The sequence below is a fragment of the Carcharodon carcharias genome, chromosome 2 (genome assembly GCF_017639515.1).
Source record: "Carcharodon carcharias isolate sCarCar2 chromosome 2, sCarCar2.pri, whole genome shotgun sequence".
NCBI classification, from domain to species: domain Eukaryota; kingdom Metazoa; phylum Chordata; class Chondrichthyes; order Lamniformes; family Lamnidae; genus Carcharodon; species Carcharodon carcharias.
Genome location: NC_054468.1, coordinates 132,855,163 through 132,878,552, shown reverse-complemented (window position 1 = coordinate 132,878,552; position 23,390 = coordinate 132,855,163). Strand labels below are relative to the sequence as shown.

The 23,390-nt window shown below is 40.3% G+C and overlaps 1 protein-coding gene across 2 annotated transcripts in view; it reads left to right on the top strand.

Annotated features, from left to right (window-relative positions):
* The window catches only part of abhd12 (abhydrolase domain containing 12, lysophospholipase), a 154,321-nt gene that overhangs the window by 22,146 nt on the left and 108,785 nt on the right, over window positions 1-23,390 (top strand). For both annotated transcript variants that reach the window (XM_041177024.1, XM_041177014.1), the window contains 2 exons: window positions 14,441-14,565; window positions 16,588-16,693. In XM_041177024.1, the coding sequence (XP_041032958.1) occupies window positions 14,441-14,565; window positions 16,588-16,693 (231 nt within the window). The remainder of the gene's footprint in view (window positions 1-14,440; window positions 14,566-16,587; window positions 16,694-23,390) is intronic.

Here is a 23,390-nt window from a genome sequence, read left to right as displayed (position 1 = left end):
CCCTATTGCTTGGTTTGCTTTTGTTTTGGCATTACTGAAATGTGTTGCTACTTTGTGTTTCAAGTATTTGGGCTCCCAGATTCCTTTGCTCCTTACCCCATTTAGTTTCTTATTTTCCAAGAAATATGTTGAAATTCATTTGCCAAATATATATCTGTTTGACAAGTTTATTGCCGTCTTGTAAATTGTTACCGTCCTCCTTACTGTTGATTATTTCTCCCAATTTAGTGTTTAGCAATTGTTTATAACTCCAAAGTCTAGGTCATGAAATTGTGAACAGTGGCAGTCCCAGCAATGATCCTTGTGGAACTCCACTTTCCAGCTTCTGTCTCTCTGAATAGCTACGTTTTACTCCTATTCTCTGTTTTCTGTCTTGCAGCCAGCAAGCTATCCATTCTGCTGCTTGCTCCTTTACTCTGTGTTCTGACCTTATTAATTAGTTTGCAGTAATAAATAATAACAAAGCTGATTGATTGCATTCTTATTCCATTATTTTTATTTGGTTAATAATCAGTTCATGAGCTTTTTTGATCCATATTTAGAATATCCCTGGTTTCCACTGCAGGCAATACCCCTCCCTGCAACCTGACACACTCTAGAAGACATAAGATCATAAGAAATAGGCGCAGAAGTAGGCATTTTCTTATTGAACCTGCTCTGCCATTTGATAAGATCATGGCTGATCTTAGTGTGACCTTAACTCCACCTTCCTGTTTTTGCTCCATAATCCTGGATTCCTTGCAGATAAAAAATCTGTATAACTTGGCCTTGAATATATTAAATGACCCAGTGGCTTTCTGCGGAAGAGAATTCCAAAGGCTAGCGACTCTCAGAAGAAATTCCTCCTTATTTCCATCTTAAAAGGGAGACCCCTTATTTTGAAACTGTGCCCCAGTTCTAGATTCTTTCAGTAGAGGAAATATCCTCCGAGCATCCACCCTCAGAACCTTGTATGTTTCAATAAGACCACCTCTCATTTTCTAAACTCCAATGAGTATAAGCCCAATCCGCTCAACCTTTCCACGTAAGACAACTCATTCATCCCAGGATAGTAAACATTCTTTGAGTTGCTTCCAAAGCAAGTATATCCCTCCTTGGGTAAGGAGATGTAGAAACTAGGAGCAGGAGTAGGCCATTCGAACCTGCTCCGCCATTCATTATGATCATGGCTGATCATCCAACTCAATAGCCTGCTCCCGCTTTCTCCCCATATCCTTTGATCCCTTTTGCCCCAAGAGCTATATCCAACTCCTCCTTGAAAACATACAATGTTTTGGCCTCAACTACTTTCTGTGGTAGCAAATTCCACAGGCTCACCACTCTCTGGGTGAAGAAATTTCTCCTCATCTCAGTCCTAAATAATCTACCCCATATCCTCACACTGTGACCCCTGGCTCTGGACTTGCCCACCATCGGGCACATCCTTCCAGCATCTACCCTGTCTAGTCCTGTTAGAATTTTATAGGTTTCTATGAGATCTCCCCTCCTTCTTCTGAACTCCAGCGAATATAATCCTAACCGACTCAATCTCTCCTCCATATGTCAGTCCCGCCATCCCAGGAATCAGTCTGGTAAACCTTCGCTGCACTCCCTCTATAGCAAGTACATCCTTTCTCAGATAAGGAGACCAAAGCTGCACACACTATTCCAGGTGTGGTCTCATTAAGGCCCTGTACAATTGCAGTAAGACATCCCTGTTCCTGTACTCGAATCCTCTGGCTATGAAGGCCAACTTACCATTTGCCTCCTTTACCACCTGCTGCATCTGCATGCTTACCTTCAGCAACTGGTATATAAGGACACCCAGGTCTCGTTGCACATTCCCCTCTCTCAACTTATAGCCATTCAGATAATGAACTGCTTTCCTGTTTTTGCTACCAAAGTGGATAATCTCACACTTATCCACATTATACTGCATCTACCATGCACTTGCCCACTCATTCAGCTTGTCCAAATCACACTGATGTGTCTCTGCAGCCTCCTCACAGCTCACCCTCTCACCCAGCTTTGTATCATCTGCAAATTTGGAGATATTACATTTAGTTCCCTCATCCAAGTCATTAATATATATTGTGAATAGCTGGGGGCCCAGCACCGATCCCTGCGGTACCCCACTAGTCACTGCCTGCCATTCGGAAAAAGACCCGTTTATTCCTACTCTTTGTTTCCTGTCTGCCAACCAGTTTTCTATCCCTCTCAATACACTACCCTCAATCCCATGCATTTTAATTTTACACGTCAGTCTCTTATGTGGTCCTATGTCGAAAGCCTTCTGAAAGTCCAAATAAACCACGTCCACTGGTTCCCCCTCATCAACTCTATTAGTTACATCCTCGAAAAATTCTAGTAGATTTATCAAGCATGATTTCCCTTTCATAAATCCATGCTGACTCTGTCCGATTCTGCCACTGTTTTCCACTTGATCAGCTATCAAATCTTTTATAATGGACCGTAGAATTTTCCCCACTACTGACGTTAGGCTGATTGGTCTATAATTCCCTGTTTTCTCTTTACCTCCCTTTTTAAATAGTGGGGTTACATTAGCTACCCTTCAATCTGTAGGAACTGTTCCAGAGTCTATAGAATCTCGGAAGTTGACCACCAATGCATCCACTATTTCTAGGGCCACTTCCTTAAGTACTCTGGGGTGTAGATTATCAAGCCCTGGGAATTTATCGGCCTTCAATCCCATCAATTTCTCCAACAATATTTCCCTACTAATACTGATTTCTTTCAGTTCCTCCCTCTCATTAAAACCTGTGTTCCCCAATATTTCTGGTATGTTATTTGTGTCGTTCTTTATGAAGACAGAACCAAAGTATGTATTTAGCTGGTCAGCCATTTCTTCGTTCCCCATTATAAATTCCCCTGTTTCTGACCATAAGGGGCCTACATTTGTCTTCACCAATCTTTTTCTCTTCACATCCTTATAGAAACTTTTACAGTCAGTTTTTATGTTCCCCGCAAGCTTACTCTCGTACTCTATTTTCCCCTTCTCAATCAATCCCTTCATCCTCCTTTGCTGAATTCTAAACTGCTCCCAATTTACAGGTCTGTTTTTTTATTCTGGCCAATTTGTATGCCTCTTCCTTGCATCTTATACTATCTCTAATTTCCCTTGTCAGCCATGGTTTAGCCACCTTTCCTGTTTTACTTTTTTGCCAGATAGGAATAAACAATTGTTGCAGTTCACCCATGTGCTCTTCGAATGTTTGCAAATGCCTATCGACCGTCATCCCTTTAAGTAATGTTTCCCAACCCATCATAGCCAACTCGTGCCTCATACCGTCATAGTTTCCTTTATTAAGATTCAGGACCCTAGTCTCAGAATTAACTACGTCACTCTCCATCTCTCCATTCTATCATATTATGGTTGATCATCCCCAAGGGGCCATGCCCAACTAAATTGCCAATTATTTCTTTCTCATTACACAATACCCAGTCTAGGATGGCCTGTTCTCTAGTTGGTTCCTCAACGTTTTGGCCCAGAAAACCATCCCGTATACACTTGATGGAATTCCTCCTCTACGGTATTGTTACTAATTTGATTTGCCCAATCTATATGCAGATTAAAGTCACCCATAATTACAGATGTTCCTTTATTGCGTGCATCTCTAATTTCCTGTTTAATGCCATTCCCAACATCACCACTACAGTTTGAGGGTCTATATACAACCCCCACTAATGTTTTTTGCCCATTAGTGTTTCTCAGCTCTACCCATACAGATTCCACATCATTGGAGCTAATATCTTCCCTCACTATTGCGTTAATTTCCTCTTTAACCAGCAATGCAACTCCACCGCTTTTCCTTTTTGTCTGTCCTTCCTAAATACTGAATACCCCTGGATGTTCAGTTCCCATGCCTGGTCACCCTACAGCCATGTCTCCATAATCCCGAGTATATCATACCTGTTTATATCTATTTTCCGTTGATAATTCATCCACTTTATTGCGAATGCTCCTCGCGTTAAAGCACAAAGCCTTAAGGCTTGTCTTTTTAACATTACTTGTCCCGTTCCCACTATTTTTCACTGAGGCCGGTTTGATTCTTGCCCTTGATTTCTCTGCCTATCACTTTTCTTATTCCCCTTTCTGTCTTTTGTTCTTGTCCTTCCTCTGACTCCATGCATAGGTTCCCATCCCCCTGCCATTTTAGTTTCAAACCCTCTCCAACCACTCTAGCAAATACTCCCCCAGGACATCAGTCCCAGTCCTGCTGAGACCAAAACTATGCACAGTACCCCAGGTGCAGTCTCACCAAAGCCCTTTACAGTTGTAGCAAGATTTCCTTACTTTTGTGTTCCATCCCGCTTGCAACAAAGGCCAACATTCCATTTGCCTTTCTAATTACTTGCTGCGCCTGCATGTTAACTTTTTGTGATTCACATTCAAGGACATCCAGATCCCCCTCTACTGCAGTACCCTGGAGTCTCTCCCCCTTTTAAATAACATTCTGTTTTTAAATTCTTCCTCCAAAGTGGACAGCCTCATATTTTCTCACATTCTACTCCATCCACAATTTTTTTAATGCACTCACTTAACCTGTCTATATCCCTTTGCAGACTCTTTTTGTAATCTCACAACTTGCTTTCCTACCTATCTTGGTATCGTCAGCAAATTTGGCTATAATAGGCTGTCCCTTCATCCAGGTGATTAATTCAGATTGTAAATAGTTGAGGTCCCAGCACTAATCCCTGTGGCACTCCACTCGTTATAATTTGCCAACCTGAAAATGAGCCATTTATCCTGACTCTGTGTTTCCTGTTGGTTAGCCAATCCTCTATCCATGCTAATATATCACCCCCAACAACATGAGCTCTTAACTTGTGCAGTAACCTTTTTATTTGTCCCCTTATTGAATGCCTTTTGGAAATCCAAATACACTACCTCTACCGGTTCCCCTTTATCCACCCTGCTTGTTACATCCTCAAAGAACTCTAATAAATTTGTCAAACATGATTTTCCTTTCAAGAAACCACATTGCCTCTGCCTGATTGTATTCTGCTTTTCTAAATGTCCTGCTACACTCCTTAATAATGGGTTCTGGCATTTTTCCAATCATGGATGTTAGACTAGCTGGCCTACAGTTTCCTGCCTTGTCTCCCGCCTTTCTTGAATAATGGTGTTACAATTGCAGTTTTCCAATCTACTGGGGCCAGATTATAACCAATGCATCCATCTTCTCTGCAGCCGTCTCTTTTAAGGTCCATAATGCGGGCTATCAGATCTAGGGTACCAGTCAGCACTTAGCCCCATTAGTTTTTCTAGCGCTTTTTCTCCAGTAATTATCATTGCTTTAAACTCCTCCCTCTCTTTGGCATCTTGATTTTTTTTACTACATTGTTTACTTCCTCTCATGGTTTAGTGGATAAAGTCATTAAACTGCACAGACCAGAGGATCGCAGGTTTGCCTCCTCGCCTCTGCAGCATTAACTGATCTCAGCCTGAGTAGCGCTCGATGTGCTTCAATTAGCCTCGAGGCCCCGAGAGTTAGGAGTGGTGTCCACTGACCCTGTGATATAAAGTGTAGATGTGGAACCAGCTAGGCTATGAAGCCCTCTGTGGCTGAAGAGCCTGCTGTTGCTTGTTATTTAGCCTTATGCATCAAGTATAGCCACTTATACAAGGTAATAGAGCTCCTCTAGTGTACATTGAAGCTTATCTTGCAACAAGTCGGTGCTTTCAGAAGGTATGGGGAGAAATTAGCAAAATGTTTCTATTTTATATTATATATAATAGTTATATTTCTATTATATATAAATGTATGTATTCGATGCATCATCCTAATTCATTCCTGTTTGATCACATGGAAAGGTGAACCTGATCAAAAGGAGCTATGCAAGACATAGAAAGGGGGGTTGACCAGTTCTTGGGGAAAAAAAAGACTGAGGTTGCGTTGCAGAAAATTGTGAAGGTGCATAAAAGAAAAGATGACATTTTGCACATGATTGGCATGCGAGCTATCCCTTCTCCACAGTGTGCAAGTTTCATTTGCTCCCAGGTTATGTTCAAATTTTTTCTAGACGTTTGCAGTGAGAATATATTTGAACTGATGACTGTTCGTTTTAATCGAGAATAGCTCTCTTGAGCAGAAACTGCTGAATTTGCTGACACAATCACTAATAAAAAGCTATAAATGCTATCCGTACCTGCATTCTTTGGCAGGATTTAATATTGTGGATCAATATTTTTCCACTACTCATGCCTTCCTCCTTCTGATGTTCTTTGGTAGAACCTTCCCGCATGGTGGGATAGTTCAGGGAAGCCGTCACAAGGCATCTGGTAATTGGCCCAAGTACCACTGACGGAATGCTTCTCTGGCCTGTAACCCATACTGATTTTTAATTCCTGTTTTGGATGATTCAATCTAAAGTCAACTCTTCAGCCATCTAGAAAACCTTCACAAGGTGCTATCTTTCCAAAATGAAAAACTTGTTTTATGCAAGAGTTTATAGAACTGTAGCATGGTTTCAGCACAGAAGGCGGCCTTGTCTTGTCTGTGTCAGCTATCTGTAAGAGCACTCTCCTACTCCCAAACCTCTGCCTTTTACCTGTCCTGGAATTTTTTTTTTCCACAGATAAGGTGGGGGTGGGTGGGTGGTGGTGTGTGGATGTGGTGGAATACTGGTAATGTTTCTGGACTAGCAATCCAGAGGCCCAGGCTAATGCTCTGGGAACATGGGCTCAAATCCTGCCATGGCAGCAGGTGGAATTTGAATTCAGTTAATAAAGCTAGTTTCTGTAATGGTAGCCATGAAGCAATTGTTGTAAAAACCCATGTGGTTCACTAATGCTGCTTAGAGAAGAAAATCTGCCTAGTCTGCCCTATGTGTGATTCCAGTCTCTCAGCAATGTAGTTGACTCCTAACTGCCCTTGGAAATGGCCTAGAGAGCCACTCAGTTCAAGGGCAATTGTGGATAGGCACCAAATGCTGGCCTTGCTAATGACACCCAGTCTCATGAAAGAATTGCATCATGCCCTTGAGAGATATTGGAATATTCGGTGTGCATGTGTGTCATCAATATGTGAATATTTACATCCTATCATGCCTCAAACTTTCCAAAATGCTTTTACTTTCAAGTGAATTGACTCGAGTAGGCAAATGCAACAAACGTTTTGCATCTGGCAAGATCTCAACAACAGTAGTGAAATGAATGACCGGTTTATGATCATGTGGTTGAAGAATGAATATTGGGTCAGGATGGTGGGAGAACTCCCTACTCTAATTTTCAACAGTTCTAAACTATCTGTAATGTCCACCCTGCAGGTGACCAAACCTGAGGGTTATATTAAACTGAATTATCAACCTAGATTACATAGCCAAATCTAGGAATGGGCTTTGAAGTCCAGATCTTCTGAATAAAGAGAGAACTTGTGCTTATGAAGCATGTTTTATGCCCTCGGTCTGTTCCAAAACACCTTACAGGCAATTGGGGGTCAAAATAATTTTTTTCCTCAAGGACTACTTTTTGATCTTAGGGGGCTCCTTTTTCATTCTCACTTTCTCCTTATTAGGCAATACTATCATGTCGTGGCATTACCTTCTGTATTTGTGTCGAATTTTTTTTCAGTGTTTCTTTAGATAGAGAAAAGAGCAAATACCGAATGGAAAGATGCTAATATATAACAGCTCATCCAATCTCAAGGCAACGGTTTAATCAGATCAAAATATTATGCTAACCATGTGTCAATGCTACATTTAAAAACTTGTTTTGCAAAGTAACGCCTTTATTTGGCAACACATGGTTTGTGCAATTTACAATTTCATCTAAAATTCCAACTATTTGATGCAAGAAATAGAAATCAAACTGGCATAATCTGTGTAGGTAAGTTAGTAAGAGACCAATGAATTTGCATTGTTCTCTTCTCATTTCTTATTGCCTCCCCAGTCCCCACCCCGATCCTCCCAACGCCACCACCACCACATAAAATTAAAATGTAACAGATCTTCTCTCCACTGGCTGCTGCCCCTGTTCTCTGCAGGTCCTCTGGGTCTACTCCTGGCCTCGTTTTAGGCTTTCTGCTTGTCTCCATCCTTCTTTGCTTTTTTTACCCAAACCTCACCCTAGTCCCAGGGGATGTCAAAAGACTCAAACTGGTCTTCGTGGTCCCAGAGAATATAGAATGTTCAAGTTAAATGGGTCAGGGTCTAAGATGAACTCTAGCTCTTCCATTGACAAGTTCCCTACTTGCCACCCTTGTTGCTCCTCCAATCATAGCTTCTGTCTCTGGAGGAGCAGCAAGAGCAGGCAGGAGGAAGCCTGTCATTGGAGAAGCTGGGAGAGACAGAATTTGTGATTGGAGGAGCAGCTCCTCACAGATTTTCCCATGCTTACTGACTGCTCCTCCAGTTAAACCGAATATTGTTTTCCTGCTCCTTACGCTTTCAAATCTTCATAACTGGACCAGAAGAGCCATGATGTACGGAAGAGAGGCATCCTTTCTTGAATTTACTTGTTTGTGGGCTATTGTTGGTCGATTTGGGGCTGCCTCCAATTATTTTGAACCCTGGAACCAATTAAATTCTTTTGAAGTATGAACACTAAGGAAATGGGCAAGCCAGTTTAGGCACAGCAAGGTCTTATAAATAGCAATGTAATAATGACCAGATAACCTGTTTCAGTGCTGTTGGTTGAAGGATACATATTGGCTAGGATACCAAGGTGAGCTTCCCCGCTCTTCTTTGAAATTGTACCATGGGACATTTTGCATCCACCTGGGGGGGAAGATGGGGTCTCACTTTGACGTGTCAAAAATGATACCACCTTCATTATTGTACTGGCCGTCATCCTAGATTATGTGCTCGTCTCTGTTATTGAGCTGGAACCCATGACCTTCTCACTCAGATGCGAGTGTGGTACCTCTGAACCACAGTTGACATCAAACTCAGAAGTGCAAGTACTCCCCAATGAGCCAATTGCATACATCCATTTTAAATTGACTGAGGGCATGAATATTCTATTAGAATCTGGGTGTGCGTTTGTTCCTGACAAAGTGTCTACAGTAAGGCTGATTTCAATTTGTAACAAGTTGGAAAAATGTATTAAGTATAATTACTGCCTAGTTTGTTAAATTTTAGCAAGTTAGACAGCTTTACTTTCTGTTTCAATCTTGGAAGCAGAGCACGCAGACTCGGACCATGCATCTGAAGCCAAAACAGATGATGTGTTCCTGTTTGTTTGGAAAGTATTTTGTTCCTGTGTTTCACTCGAGTTCTTGAAACAGTACTAACTGTGCTGTCAAAGATTTGAGTGGTGTTTCAAGGCAACAGTGACTTATTTCGCTCTCAACAAATTTTCCAATCTATAGGGAAAGGTTACATCAGCTCTTCTCCATCCACCCCCCCACCCCCCAACCACGCTCAGTGGAAGCCAGCCTCAGCATGGATTTCAGCTGAATGCACTGGAAGAATTGATTTTTGTTAATACTGAGTTTCTTTGTATGTGCTCAAAAGATAAATTTACTCAGAAAATACATTTGTTATTGAACATTCCAGCACTTTTCCATTTCTAATCTAAAGCACATAAGATTGCAAATTTTTTAAAAAATTGACCTCCTAGAGTAATGATATATACTTCTCTAAACGTCTCCACTGTGTTGAAAAAGAGGGTTTACAAGCTTTCTACTTGTTTTTAGTTTCATTTACCATTTTATTTTCTTCCTCTCTACTTTTATTCATTCTGCCCCTTCGAAGTCCCAATCTGACCTTGTGTTTTGAGATAATTAGCTTAATTAAAGTTGTTTGCAGTTTGTATTTAGTTCTCCATGGCCTACCTAGCAGAAACCAGATATAGTCCTAGTGACCTAATGGAAACCAGATCAGGCTGTGCCCATCTAAATATGCAAAGTGAAGCATCTTAATCGGATAAAAGTTGAAAAGACCTGAAATGCAGTTTCTAGAAAATTTGATCTGTCAGCATGTTAAATTACTATTTTGCTTTCTCTAGTTTTCAAATGGCTTAATTTTAAACTTTCTAAGAAATTATAAAATCCTACTCCCATTTTAAATGCATGTGAACACAGAATTGCCATAAAGAATAAATAGCATAAAATATTAAACCATTAATAACTCTTCTACAGTTAAACATTAAAATTCTTCAGTCAAATCTGTAGTGGGCTTTGAGATATTTATATGTGGTTTTAACAGCTTTGTAGAACAGTGCTTCTAAACTCATATTGCACCTTTGGCAGAGCACCAAGTTGTGTTGTTTAGCATACACAAATGGAATAATAGCTGGCTTGGATTGTATTACATGGAGATAATGGATACCCAGGAGGGATTACTGTTCAGTAATTCCGTCAAGGGAATTCAGGTGGTATTGTAAATAACTGAGTGAGAGATTAGCTGACAACCTTGAAATAGCTGCTGTGGAGCAGTATAAATAATCTGAGGGACGTACTGGCTAATGAGGTAAACAATTTCAGGTAGAAATAGACCATTGATCTGTCCAGCTTACCCACTGAACTTCCTTCAAGGTGTCCTTGATTCATTCCTAAGTCTAATAACTCTAAAGTCTATATTTATTAATGGGACCCTGTTTAGTTCCTTTCTGAGCTGCAATCTGTGTTTCACGTGTTTACCAACCTTTCTTTCTGAATTTTAAAATATGTCTTATCATTGACAAAACTGCTCTTTTTAACATTTGGAGGAAAAGTTCTGGAACATTTCAACCTGATCTCCTGCAAAAGGCAATTGAGCCAAACCTCAATATTTCATTTAAACCTTGGAAACTCTTATCTTTCAATTGATGCTAATGTAATTAAAGGGCTCAGGTCACATCATGAGCCGTAAGAGTAAAGGTCAGGCTGTTTTTGTTATTTTTATCTGAACCCCCTACAGATTGGATATCATCTTGAATACAATTCCAGTAATTTCACGTGGACTTTGATTATGTTCTTGGTCAGTTTTTGTACTTGCATCTGTTATTACAGAGCCATTTGTGTTTTCCTTGTCTTTGGGCTTTCAGACAATAACATGATAAGCTAGTAGACACGTAGGAAATATGTATTTGTATTATGTATCACTTTGTATTGTGATATAAACTGCAGGGATTACATTTGAGTTTGTTTTCTTTTAAACTGCTGTATCCAGTTAAGATGTTTGTAAAAGTATATATCAAAAATCCAATAAGGAATTCAGAAGAAACTTCTTTATTCAAAAAGTGGTTGAAATGTGGAATCTGCTGCCAGATGAGTGGTTGAAGCGAATTGCGCAAATGCATTTAAGGGTATGCTAGGATAAATGCATGTGAGGGTAATAAAATAGAAGGATATGCTGATGATGTGGGAGGAGGCTGGTGTGGAGTGTTAACACTGGCATAGATCATTACATTAGCGTCAATTGAAAGATAGAGTTTCCAAGGTTTAAATAAAATACTGAGGTTTGGCTCAATTGCCTTTTGCAGGAGATCAGTTTAAAATGTTCCAGAACTTTTCCCCCACATGTTAAAAAGATCAGTTTTATCAATGATAGAAAATATTTTAAAATTCAGAAAGAGAGGTTGGTAAACATGTGAAACAAGATAACCACCCTGCTTTCATGTCCATATGTCCGTCCTTGGCCTGCTGCAATGTTCCAGTGAAGCTCAAGGCAAACTGGAGGAACAGCACCTCATCTTCCGATTAGGCACCTTACAGCCTTCCGGACTGAATATTGAGTTCAACAACTTCAGATCATGAGCTTTCTCCTCCATCCTTACCTCTTTTTGATCCCCTTTTTTCAAGTATTTATTTTTAAATATTTATATATCTTTTTCCCCCATCTATTTCTATTATTATTATTATTTTTTAATTTATTTCCATTCATTCTTTTATCTCTGCCTTTTAGCCTATTTCAATCTTTTTTTCCCCTCTTCTCACCCCACTCTGGCCATCTGTCACTTGCTCATTCTGACTTCTACTCTCAATGTCACCATTAGCATCCCTTTGACCTTTTGTTTATGACATCTTTTGCAATCTCTCTCCTTTGCCTTAATCTATCACTGGCCTTCTATCCAACTTCATCTGTCCCACCCTCCCTTATACAGTATATATTTCACCAGTTTTTTTTTTACTTTAGTTCTGAAGAAGATTCATATGGACTCAACATTAACTCTGTTTTTCTCTCCACAGATGCTGTCAGACTTGCTGAGTTTTTCCAGCAATTTTTGTTTTTGTTTCAGATTTCCAGCGTCTGCAGTATATTGCTTTTATTGTAATGGCATAGATCTGTTGGGCCAATTGGACTGTTTCTGTGGAGTAAATTCTATGTACTCACATCATAGTGGTGGGGGTGTAAAATTCAACTTGGAAGGGGAGGTGTGAAGGTGTTCCTGTTGGGATGGCTCCCCGCTATACACCTCATCCAGTTTTCCTCCCCATTGACTTCAGTGGGAGAGGGTACATGATAATCAACGGATCTGCTATTGACTGCTCTGTTCCTTGCCCACCACCGAAATTGACTTTCAATCTACTATTCTCTGTCTTCATGGTTTTATGATCTGTTGCCTCCTTGTTGCTTTGTTCATGCCACTCATTTTCTGCTTGGTAGGGAAAGAAAATGCTGTTTTAGCATATTATCAAAAGATGCACTATACAGTCAACCATTAATCAGTCTCCTGTTTATTCGCAAATCACTTAATTTGAAGTATGGGTTGACTCAAATTTGGCTTGCATGTATATGGGTTTCTTTACCATTTAAAGGCAATTGAATTTGAATTTCTTGGGTTCAGAATTCTTTTTGGCAGCTTTAAGTCACCAAGAGTAGAATATATTATGTGCACAGAGTTGTAAGTATCTCAATGGAAACATTACAATTTAATGTTTCCACCACCACCTGCCGCGCCCCCACCACCCCCGTTCTGTTGAAGGGTCATGAGGACTTGAAACGTCAACTTTGCTCTTCTCCTCCGATGCTGCCGGACCTGCTGAGTTTTTCCAGGTATATCTGTTTTTGTTTTGAAAATGGAGCATCTCTGGTGTCACATCCCTAAGACAGGAAAGAGATCATAAACTATAAGTCAAACTGTAACTAATTGCTTATTTAAAAAGTTGACTTTGCTGAATCAAAAGATGGCTGCTACAGGTCACATGAATCACAAGTTAGAGGAGAAAAAGCTCAACCTTCATCCTTGTGAAATCTCACACCTGTCATTGTGAAGGCACATTACAATCAACAAAATCAAGGACCAGCAGACAACTTGTCTCCCTAGCCTGGACTTAAAGGGAGAGCCTTCAAAATTCCTTGTACTTGCAGAGGTACGAAACGCCTAAGGTAAACATTGGATTTTGACCAGAGACATAGAAACTGCTTGTTAGCCTGCAACTGACTCATTAATGGGCCACATCTCATGACCCTAAGTTCCAGGCCTTTGGAAAGTTTTAACATTATATTTCAAGCCTCGCAGCTCTAAAAACATCCAAACAAGAATCCAGGCTGGCTAACAGTCTGCATCAAGTCTAAGCCCCTTTGAACACTGTTTCTCTGGAAGATTCCTGCCACCACCTGCCGTGCAGACCAAGCCTCTGTATACCAACCTCATCTTGCTGTATCACCATCAACTTTAAAGGAATTCTGCAAAAACTTGCTTCAGCAAGCTGAACTATAGCTCCTCCGTGAAGGAACCCTCACTGGATTCTGACATTCTGGACTCGGACAATCACATGGACTGATATCTACACCTGTGGTGCTTTTTCTTTAAGTTGTCCATAGTTGTAAAAACTTCTCCTATCATCTTCTTGTGTGCTTCTGTGTGTGTGTGTGTGTGTGAAGTTGCGAGCATTCGCTGGGTTTGAATGTGTGAATAAGATATACTTCCAGTTTAACCCTAAAGAGAGTTTGCTGTGAGTTGCTTTAAAAATTGACCTCAAACAGAAAGTTTGGGGAACAGGCTTCAGCCTATTTCAAAAATGAAAACACCTCTGCTTATGGGCAGGCGCCAAAAAAATAAGAGTTCAGTTTTGCCTCCTTCCCTTGTCCGTAACACTTCTGCATGGTTGGGAACCACACCAAGTAGTGTATTGCTGTGTAGATTATGCTACGTTTTTGAGGTTGATGCATTGGGCAAACCAACGCAACAAGTAACCAATGTTTGAAGATAGACGTTATGTTGTCTGATTAGTTAATTTTTTGAGCACTTTGCTGACTTGTTTCATTTGCAGAAATGCATAATTTAACTATAATTGGTAATCATGTGCTAAAATATTTGACTAGAATTCGGTTTGTAAGGTAAACTAGTTCATGCTGACTAGCTTTACTTATGATGAGATTTTAAAACAATATATTGCCCTTGCATCCATTTATTTTTTACTTTGTTTTATTGATTATGTTACAATTGATTAGCATTAAGGAATGAAACGTGATTACAGGAAGAGATTTCACTTTATTCACTACATGATGAGTACAATGCTTAGTATCTTTTGTAGAGTGACTCTTCTTTTCTTTTGCTTCCACCTTTTAGACGATCTCGGTTGTTGTACAGAATCAAGAAGCTAGCTGTGTGGTTGTTAGCTGTGTACATATGCATTCCTTTCGTAGTAAAACTGTGTCCAGCCATTCAAGCCAAACTGGTCTTCTTAAATTTTGGTGAGTATAGTATGATGTGCCACTGGGTAGCAATTTGGTGAATTAGACCACTTATACCTTTTAATTATTCTCAGCAGCCTTTAGTAGTGTGCTTTCAGGCATTTATACCCGAGCTCTAGAATTCTCTCTGAGCCTCTCTACCTGTGTCTACTCCTTTGAGACAATTGTGTCTACTCCTTTAAGAGCATTATTAAAACCCACCTCTTTGATCAAGCTTTTGACTACCCCTCCTAAAGTGTCCTTTTTTTGGTCAACTGTCTAATTTTCTTTGCATGCATAGGTACAGGCATAGGCTGTTCAGCCCTTTAGGGCTGTTTTCACTATTCAGTTAGATCATTGCATTCCTTTGAAGAGCCTTTTGTTTTTTCTCTCTACCAAATAAATAAAAGTTGTTGCTGAGCTCTGTACCTTTCCCCTTGGAACTTGGGTATTGCACTTTTTTGAAATCCTTCAACATCTGTTGTTTTTTTTTTCTTGTGTTCCCTGCTACTCCTCCTCAGGCAACTGCTAATCTCCACACATTTCTAAAGCTAATGAAGTAGGTTTTTGATCAAAGCTCCAGTTTTGTATGTTCAAAATACCTCAAGATGGGTAAGTGTCGGTTTGCTCAATATGTCCCAATGTAGATCCTGATGTAACTTTGAGAGACTGTGTATTTGCCATTAAAATAGCTGATGGTTTAACATCCACATATAATTTAGGTGGATCCTATGATAAATGTCACTATACTTTTAAGCAAATGTTGCTATTTAGTATGTTCCACCCTCAAATTAAATAGTCATATTCCACTGTTGCAAAAACTCAGGGACCTTGATACATGGATGGATGCTTCAAGTGTCGCTTACTCTAACCTAAACTCATCTTTGCAAAAATGCATCCACGTTGATCTGCCTTAATATTGTGCAGTTTCTTATATTACTCTGTGTTCCACTTTTTTACAGCAAAAGAAGTAACTCTATTTTTTTTATTCATCAGTACAAAATAATATAGCTGTGTTCTTCCCACTTACACAGTTAGGTACAAGGGATATGTGAAATGTTTGGACTGCATTTGGAAGTATTGTATAAGAGACTTCCCCCATTAATCCTGAGTCATACAGACCAGGAAGGCTTTTGTCTGGCCTGTGCATAATGAACTGCCATCAGCTAAAACAGCAGTTGGCTATAATCCCCAGGGTTAATGAATTGAAAACGAGTCAGATTCTGTACTCCTGATTGCTATATAACCCTCTCAGATGGATGTAAAAGATCCTGTGGCACTATTTCGAAGAAGAGCAAGGGAGCTCTCCCTCGACCAACATCAGTAAAACAGACTATTTAATCATTATCATTTTGTTGTTTGCGAGAGATTTGCTGTGTATAAATTGGCTGTGGAGTTTTCTACATTACTACGACAATTTATATTTGTACGCCTGTTGCAATGTCCCCTCCCCATGATTTGAACAATCAGCTAATACTTGCTGTAAAGGTTCATGGTGAACAATGGCCATGAAGTACTTAAGGGAGATCACTGCCTTTGGAAACATATAGTAAGAGTGTCAATGCCCTATGGCAAGGGTGAATGCAAGATAGTATTTATAACTTGGGGAATGTTTGAGGGGTTTCTAACTGCAAGCTTGTGGCACTTCAGAAAAGAGGAAAATATCGTCTTTTATTTTCCAGTAAATATCTTTCAGAGTTCACTGAAAGAACTTCTATGATAAGAACAAGAATGTTTTACATTTTGAAAGCCAAAGTATTGATTCTTTGCAAGTATAAATGTCTTGGGGTACAGTTTTGATATTTAAGTATTAGAAAATATCCAAATTATTTTCAAAAGTTATACCAAATACTGAAGTGTCAGAAAATTAATTAGCTCTTTTCTGCACCAAGTGCTTTTATAAAGATTTTGATTCGTGAAGGAGTTGCAGCTTTTAAATGAGGCAAAAGAATTATTGTGGATTTGAATGTAATCACATGCAAGTGCTTTGACATGACCTTCATTGTTCTAACATTCCAAAGTTTTTATTAATTTCTTTCTCAGTGCGGCTACCATATTTCATTGACTTGAAGAGGCCACAGGACCAAGGGTTGAACCACACATGGAATTTTTATCTTAAACCTGAAGAGACAATTACTATTGGTGCTTGGTAAGTGGGCAGAGACTGGTAAAGGATAGTAGAAAACTGAAAGACTGAAGATGGTGGAAACTCACCATGATTTCACAAATGATAAAGAACCTGCTGTGGGTTTCTTGTGATTTTCGTTCTTGTTACAGTGTCAGCTTTGGCTCAGTTATTTGCACACTCACTGAGTCAGAAGGTTGTGTTCAAGTCCCATTCCACTCACCAGAGCATGAAATATAGGCTGACATTCCGGTGCAGAACAGAGGGCTGCGCTATCGGATGTGCCGTTTTCAGATGAGACGTTAAACTGAGACCCCCGAGTGCCCTCTCAGATGGATGTAAAAGATCCCATGGCACTATTTCGAAGAAGAGCAAGGGAGCTCTCCCTCGACCAACATCAGTAAAACAGACTATTTAATCATTATCATTTTGTTGTTTGCGAGAGATTTGCTGTGTATAAATTGGCTGTGGAGTTTTCTGCATTACTATGACAATTTATATTTGTATGGCAACTTTAGCTAATAAAGCATTTGATTATAATAGTGACTACACTTCATAAGTATTTAACTGGTTTTAAACTGGCTATTGGTCCCTGAAGGCAGCAGTTCAAGTAGACAAGGCTGTAAAGAAGGCATATGGAATGCTCTCATTCATTGGCAGAGGTATAGGATATAAAAGTAAGGATATAATGTTGGAATTGTATAAACCACAGGTGAGGCCACAACTGGAGTATTGTGTGCAGTTCTGGTCACCACATTACAGGAAGGACGTAATAGCTCTGGAGAGAGTTCAGAGGAGGTTTACAAGAATGTTGACAGGGTTAGGAAAGTCTAGTTACGAGGAGAGATTGGATAGGTTGGGGTTATTTTCCTTAGAACAAAGAAGGCTGAGAGGTGACTTGATTGAGGTGTACAAAATTATGAGGGGAATAGATAAGAGTGGACAGGATAAAATTGTTTCCCTTGGCGGAGGATTCTAGAACCAGGGAACATAAATTCAAGATAAGTGGCAGAAGGTGTAGGGGGGACATGAGGAAGAACTTTTTTACGCAGAGGGTAGTGGGTGTCTGGAATTTGCTGCCCAAGTTGGTGGTAGAGGCAGAAACTCTAAACTCTTTTAAAAAGTACCTGGATCTGCACCTTAAGCTGCAGGGCTATGGGCCGGGTGCAGGAAAGTGGGATTAGAAAGGGCACCTGGCTGTCCTTGGGCTGGCATGGACAAGATAGGCTGAATGGCCTCCTTCTGTGCTGTAACTTTTCTATGGTTCTATGGTCAAGCAGAGTCTTGATTTTTAAATTCTCAATCTTGTTTTCAAATCCCTCCATAGTCTTGCCCCTCTCTACCCCTGTAATCACCTCCAGCCCCATGACCCTCCAAGATAGCTGCACTCCTTTAATTCTTGTGAATCCCGATTTTAGTTTTAATTTGTTCCACCACTGGTGGCCATGCCTACCTTCGGTTGCCTAGGCCCTAAGGTCCGGAATATATTCCTTACACCTCTCTGCCTCTCTACTTCACTTTCCTCCTTTAAGATCAAGATTTTGGTCACCTGATCTATATCTCCTTTTGTGGCTCTTGCTTTACAGCAGCATCATAAAATCTCTGTATAAATATAAGCTGTTGTTCCTGAGGTTGTGAAAGGCAGTTCTCATCACTTCTCTTCCCTTTCCTGCCTTTCTATCTCTTCTCTTTCCCGCTTTATTACCTCTTTCCCCCGCTCCCCGATGTCTTTTTTTTAATCTCTTTCCCCGCCATCTTTTTTAATCTCTTTTCCCCTCCTTGCTCCATCTCTTTTTTTTATATCTCTTTCCTTACCATTTACTGTCATCTTAAAGAATTGTGCTTTCTCACTATTGCTGAAAAAGGAACATGCTATCAAAGCATTTCATATTGCACTCATCTGGATAGCTCACAAGAAATGACCAATTGTAACAATTCATACTGCATGAGAAGAGAGTGCTGATTGGTTGGCAAATGGACTCTGGCGGATGCATTGGCATGGAGAATGCAGCATGAAACTATGTTTTGAGTTTTGCAAGCACAGGCTGGTTGGGTACAGTCAATACTTTGCCTGTTGTGAACGGCCAAAGGGATGTGTTGTTTGATGCGATTCATCAATTGTTGGGACATACAGTCTATATACCTGGTATCACACTAGCACTGAAGTTCACATATCACATTGCTCATTTGTGTGACAGGCAGAACACATCTTCTTGGCTTGGTGGCAGCATCCTATCATTGGAGAATACCGCTTGTGTTGCTATTGCATAGTGCTGACAAAGTGCTGATGTTGTATAGGTAAAGTACTGACTGTATCCAGTCAGCCCGTGCTTGCAAAACTCAAAACGTAATGTCCAACATTAGATCTGATTCCGTGATTGGACAACACCTAAATAATCTTGATTGTGCTAAGAATTACGCTGAAGATCAATTCAAGATTCAGTCGGGTTCGCAGTGTTGCTCACTTACCCATGCTAGAAGCCACATATATTCACTCTCACAGCCCTGTCCTTTTCAGACAGAAGGAACATGTCCACACTTTGTACCTCTTTCAACTAAACAAAAGCTTGGAGAATGCAGCCTGAAGCTATGTTTTGAGTTTTTTTGCACTCACAGTCTTATTGGGGAAGGTCAGTACGTTGCCTGTTGTGAACAGCCAAACGGATATGCTCTATGATATGATCCACCAATCGTTGGGACGTATGGCCTTTATACCTGGAATCCTGACTTGTGCTCTGTAGATGGTGGACAGGCTTTGGGGAGTGAGGAGGTGAGTTACTCGCTGCAGGATTCCTAGCCTCTGACTTGCTCTTGTAGCCACAGTATTTATATGGCTAGTCCAGTTTAGTTTCTGGTCAATGGTAACCCCCAGGATGTTGATAATGTAATTTCCTTGTTCATTTCCCAGGGCAATTACTTGACCAATCAGAGCCGACCTGGCCAGTTTGAATTTGAACAAAGCTGAGCAGCTAACTGTTCCATGCTGCATTCTCCATGACAATGCCTCCACCAATCAGAGTCCACTTGCCAACCAATCCCCTGATACAGTTGGTAATTTATTTCAAGGTGTCCTGATGAGTGCAAGATGAAGAGCTTTGATAGCATGTCTCTTTTCAGCAATACTCAAGTTCTGTATTATCAAGGGGCTAATAATTGGTATTGATTCTTAATAGTATTAATGTCAGTTATTGCAGTGCACTGATGGTGTTTGGGCAAGAAGAAATATTGACGTGTAATTTTAAAAAAAAGTTAATTAAAAGACACCTTGTTTTCTTCTTTTAAAAGAAAAAGGGCCTAGTCAGTTCATCCAACATTGTGCTTAGAATAGTATCTTTGCTTACATTCCTTGGTTGTTAACAAAAATGATTAAGGAAGGAGTTTGCATCCAACGTGAGATGAGCATTTAGTAGAAACTGATATCAAGCCACAAGATCTTTGAAAGAGTTTGTGTAGAGAGAGAGAAAACTTGATAGTGTCTTGTTGTGTGAATTCCATAGCGATAGTAGGAAATAAATTTTTAGTCAAAAGGGAAACAAAAATGACATGGCTACTGGGAAGAGCAGGGAATGGGACTATTTGGATAGGTACAATAGGTCAAATGAGCTGTGTTTGTATGATTCTATGTTGTCAACATTCAATCTGCAGTTCTTTTTTAACACTTGGGTAACTGTTCGATACTTCATTGCTTTCCATTACCTATTCCTTTCTTAAAGATGTATGCTTTTAAGTTGCTTACTTTAAAAAGAAGGAAAGACTTGCTTTTTCATGGCATTTTGGATGCCACCAGGCACCTCAAAGTGCTTTACAGCCAATGGAGTACTTTTGAACTGTAGTCACTGTTATAAAGTAGGAAACTTGACAATCAATTTGCATACAGCAAGCTTCCACAAACAGGAATGTGATAATGATCAGATAATTCGTTTCTGTGATATTGATTAAAGGATCAATATTGGCCATAATGCTCCTCGACTCTTCATTGAAATAGTTTCATGGGATCTTTTATGCCCACCTAAGAGGGCAGACAGAGTCTCATTATAAGGTTTCATCCAAAAAGTGGCGTAGCTGACAATGCAGTGCTCCCTCAGTACTGCAATGGAGTGTCAGCTTTGATTTTTGTGCTCAAATACAGGACTGAATTGATTCTGCTGCCTTGGTTGAAGGAGTGAGCTGGTGAGGACTTCCAGTGCCTCCAGTAATGCTGCTTTTGATCATTATCAATTGTGTAACAGCACCTTTGGGGTACACCTTCCGATACCTACCTCCCTTTTGGGATGACGTTAGCTCTCCAGCTTGGCCAGGATCAGCACTTGTCATACGGAAGATTGAAGAAGCAAACTTTTGCTGTACATTTTTGCATTTAGAATTATACATTGTGTATCTCCAGTATTATTCCACATAGAAAGTCAAGACGAAGTGTGGTGTTCAGGTAAGATGAGGTTATAGGGCAGGGTATAAATGCATGTGTGTAAGTCAGTCCTAACAGTGTTTTTTGGCCACTTTGTTGCATTTATATTTCATTGAAGAGACTTGTACTACAAGGTGAATGCTTTCAGGTGGACGGTAGGGCTTGTCCTAGCTGTGTAACATGGGGCCAACTCTTGTGATCAATCAAGGAGAGACCTAGCTAGGATTAAATGGTTACCCTGTTCCTTGTTCCTTCTCCTTGAGTACTCCTAATATTTTAAGTATAACACTGAATTTTACCAGCCCCCGGGTGGCAGGAAAGGAGGCGGGGTAGGAGGGGGAGCCATTCCTGGTTTGCTGTCGCTGACCTCCTGTGAGGGCAGTTTCCAAGGAAGTGGGCAACCTGTTTGCATAATTAAGAGACCAATTAAGAGCTATTTAATGGGCCACTGCCATTTTGCCACTGAGGCTTTTAAGTGGGCCACTGGAGCCAGAGGCTCCATGCCCCATAGAAGGGCTGCGAGCAGGAAAGGCAGTCTTCGTAGCTCCATTGATCTGCCAGGAGGTGTTCGCCCTGCGATTTGCATTGCCTACCTTTCTGGGGGGTACTCCAATTTTGAAGTGTCCCGAGTGCTCTGACCTGCCTCAGCATTGACTTGTGGTGCTGCAGAGGCTTCAGAGCTACCGGCCGTCTGAGAAGATAGTCGTCAAAGGTTGTTTTTGACTGGAGGAAGGTATATAGTGGAGTTTCCCATGAGTTGGTACCAGGGTCATTGCTTTTCTTAATATATATTAATGCCCTAGACTTGGGTGTACAAGGCATGATTTCAAAATTTGCTGGTGACACAAAACTTGGAAGTATTGTGAATTGTGAGGAGGATAGGGATAAACTTCAAGAGGTCATAGGCAGGGTGTTCGAATGAGCAGACATATGGCAGATGAAACTTAATGTAGAGAAGTGTGAAGTGATGCATTTTAGTAGGAAGAATGAGGAGAGGCAATATAAAACAAAGTGTACAATTCCAAAGTGAATTTGGGAGTAGAGGCACCTATGGGTATATCTACACAAATTGTTGAAGCTGACAACATGTTGAGAAAGTGATTACTAAGACATATGTGACCCTAAGCTTTATAAATAGAGGCGTAGAGTATAATGAGAAGGTTATGGTGAACCTTTATAAAACACACTGGTTCGGCCTCACCTGGAGTATTATGTCCAATTCTGGGCACCACACTTCAGGGCAGATGCGAAGACTTTGGAGAGAAGGCAGAAAAGATTTTTGAGAATGGTTCCTGAGATGAGGGACTTCAGTTAGATGGTTAGGTTGAAGAAGCTTGGTCTGTTCTCCTTAGCAAAGAGAAAGTCGAGATTTGATAGAGGCTTTTGAAATTGAGGAGCCAGGACACAGTAGATGGGGAGAAACAGTTCCCATTGTTGGAATCTGAAGTTAATTGCAAATGAAACAAGGGCAACATTAAGAACTTCTTGATGCAGCAAATGGTTATGAGCTAGGCTGCACCACCTGAGTGTAATGGAGGCAGATTCAATTTTTGCTTTCAAAAGAGAATTGGACAATTATCTGAAGAGAAAATAATTGCTGGGTTATGGGGAAAAACCAGAGCAGTGAAACTAGCAGAGTGCCTGGAGATGATGGCCTGATTTGGCCTCCTCCTGTGCTGTAACCATTCTTTGATTCTATAAAAAAAAAAAATTATGGAGAGGAAATGTCCCAAGATAGCAAACCTCTTCTCATTCCTCTGTCACCTTAGTGCTGGAAATGAAGCTAGCGGCTTTTTAAAATCTAAATCAAAAAAGCAATCTCACTGTGGCAAGATGTAACTTCAGAATTACTTCTCTCCATGTATCTCAACTTTGTTTGCTTTCCTGGCCACCATAGAACACTCTGCCAACTGATTTAGCAAACTATCCAATACGTCACCAGGAGTTTATTTCCTGTTCTGAAACCAGCATTCTAAGCTTATATGATTTACTTGTATTACAGAATTCAGGCTGAATTGTTCTTCCCTCCATCTTGCCTTGTTACAGTAAATGCAGCTATATAGAGCAACTAGTCTTGCATTGTGATAATCTTGTCACTATTGGATATATTTTAAGCAGACTTGTCACCAAAGCACTAGAGCTGTTAAATTACATGTTTCTGACTGTTACAGTTATAAAGGATTTTGGTATAATGTTAAAATGGTTGTAATTTTGTTTTAGCATTGAACTTTGGTAAATATCCTTCAGGGAAGGAAGCCTGATGTCTTTACCCAGTCTGCCCTAATAGGTGAGTCCAGTATCACATCAGCATGACAA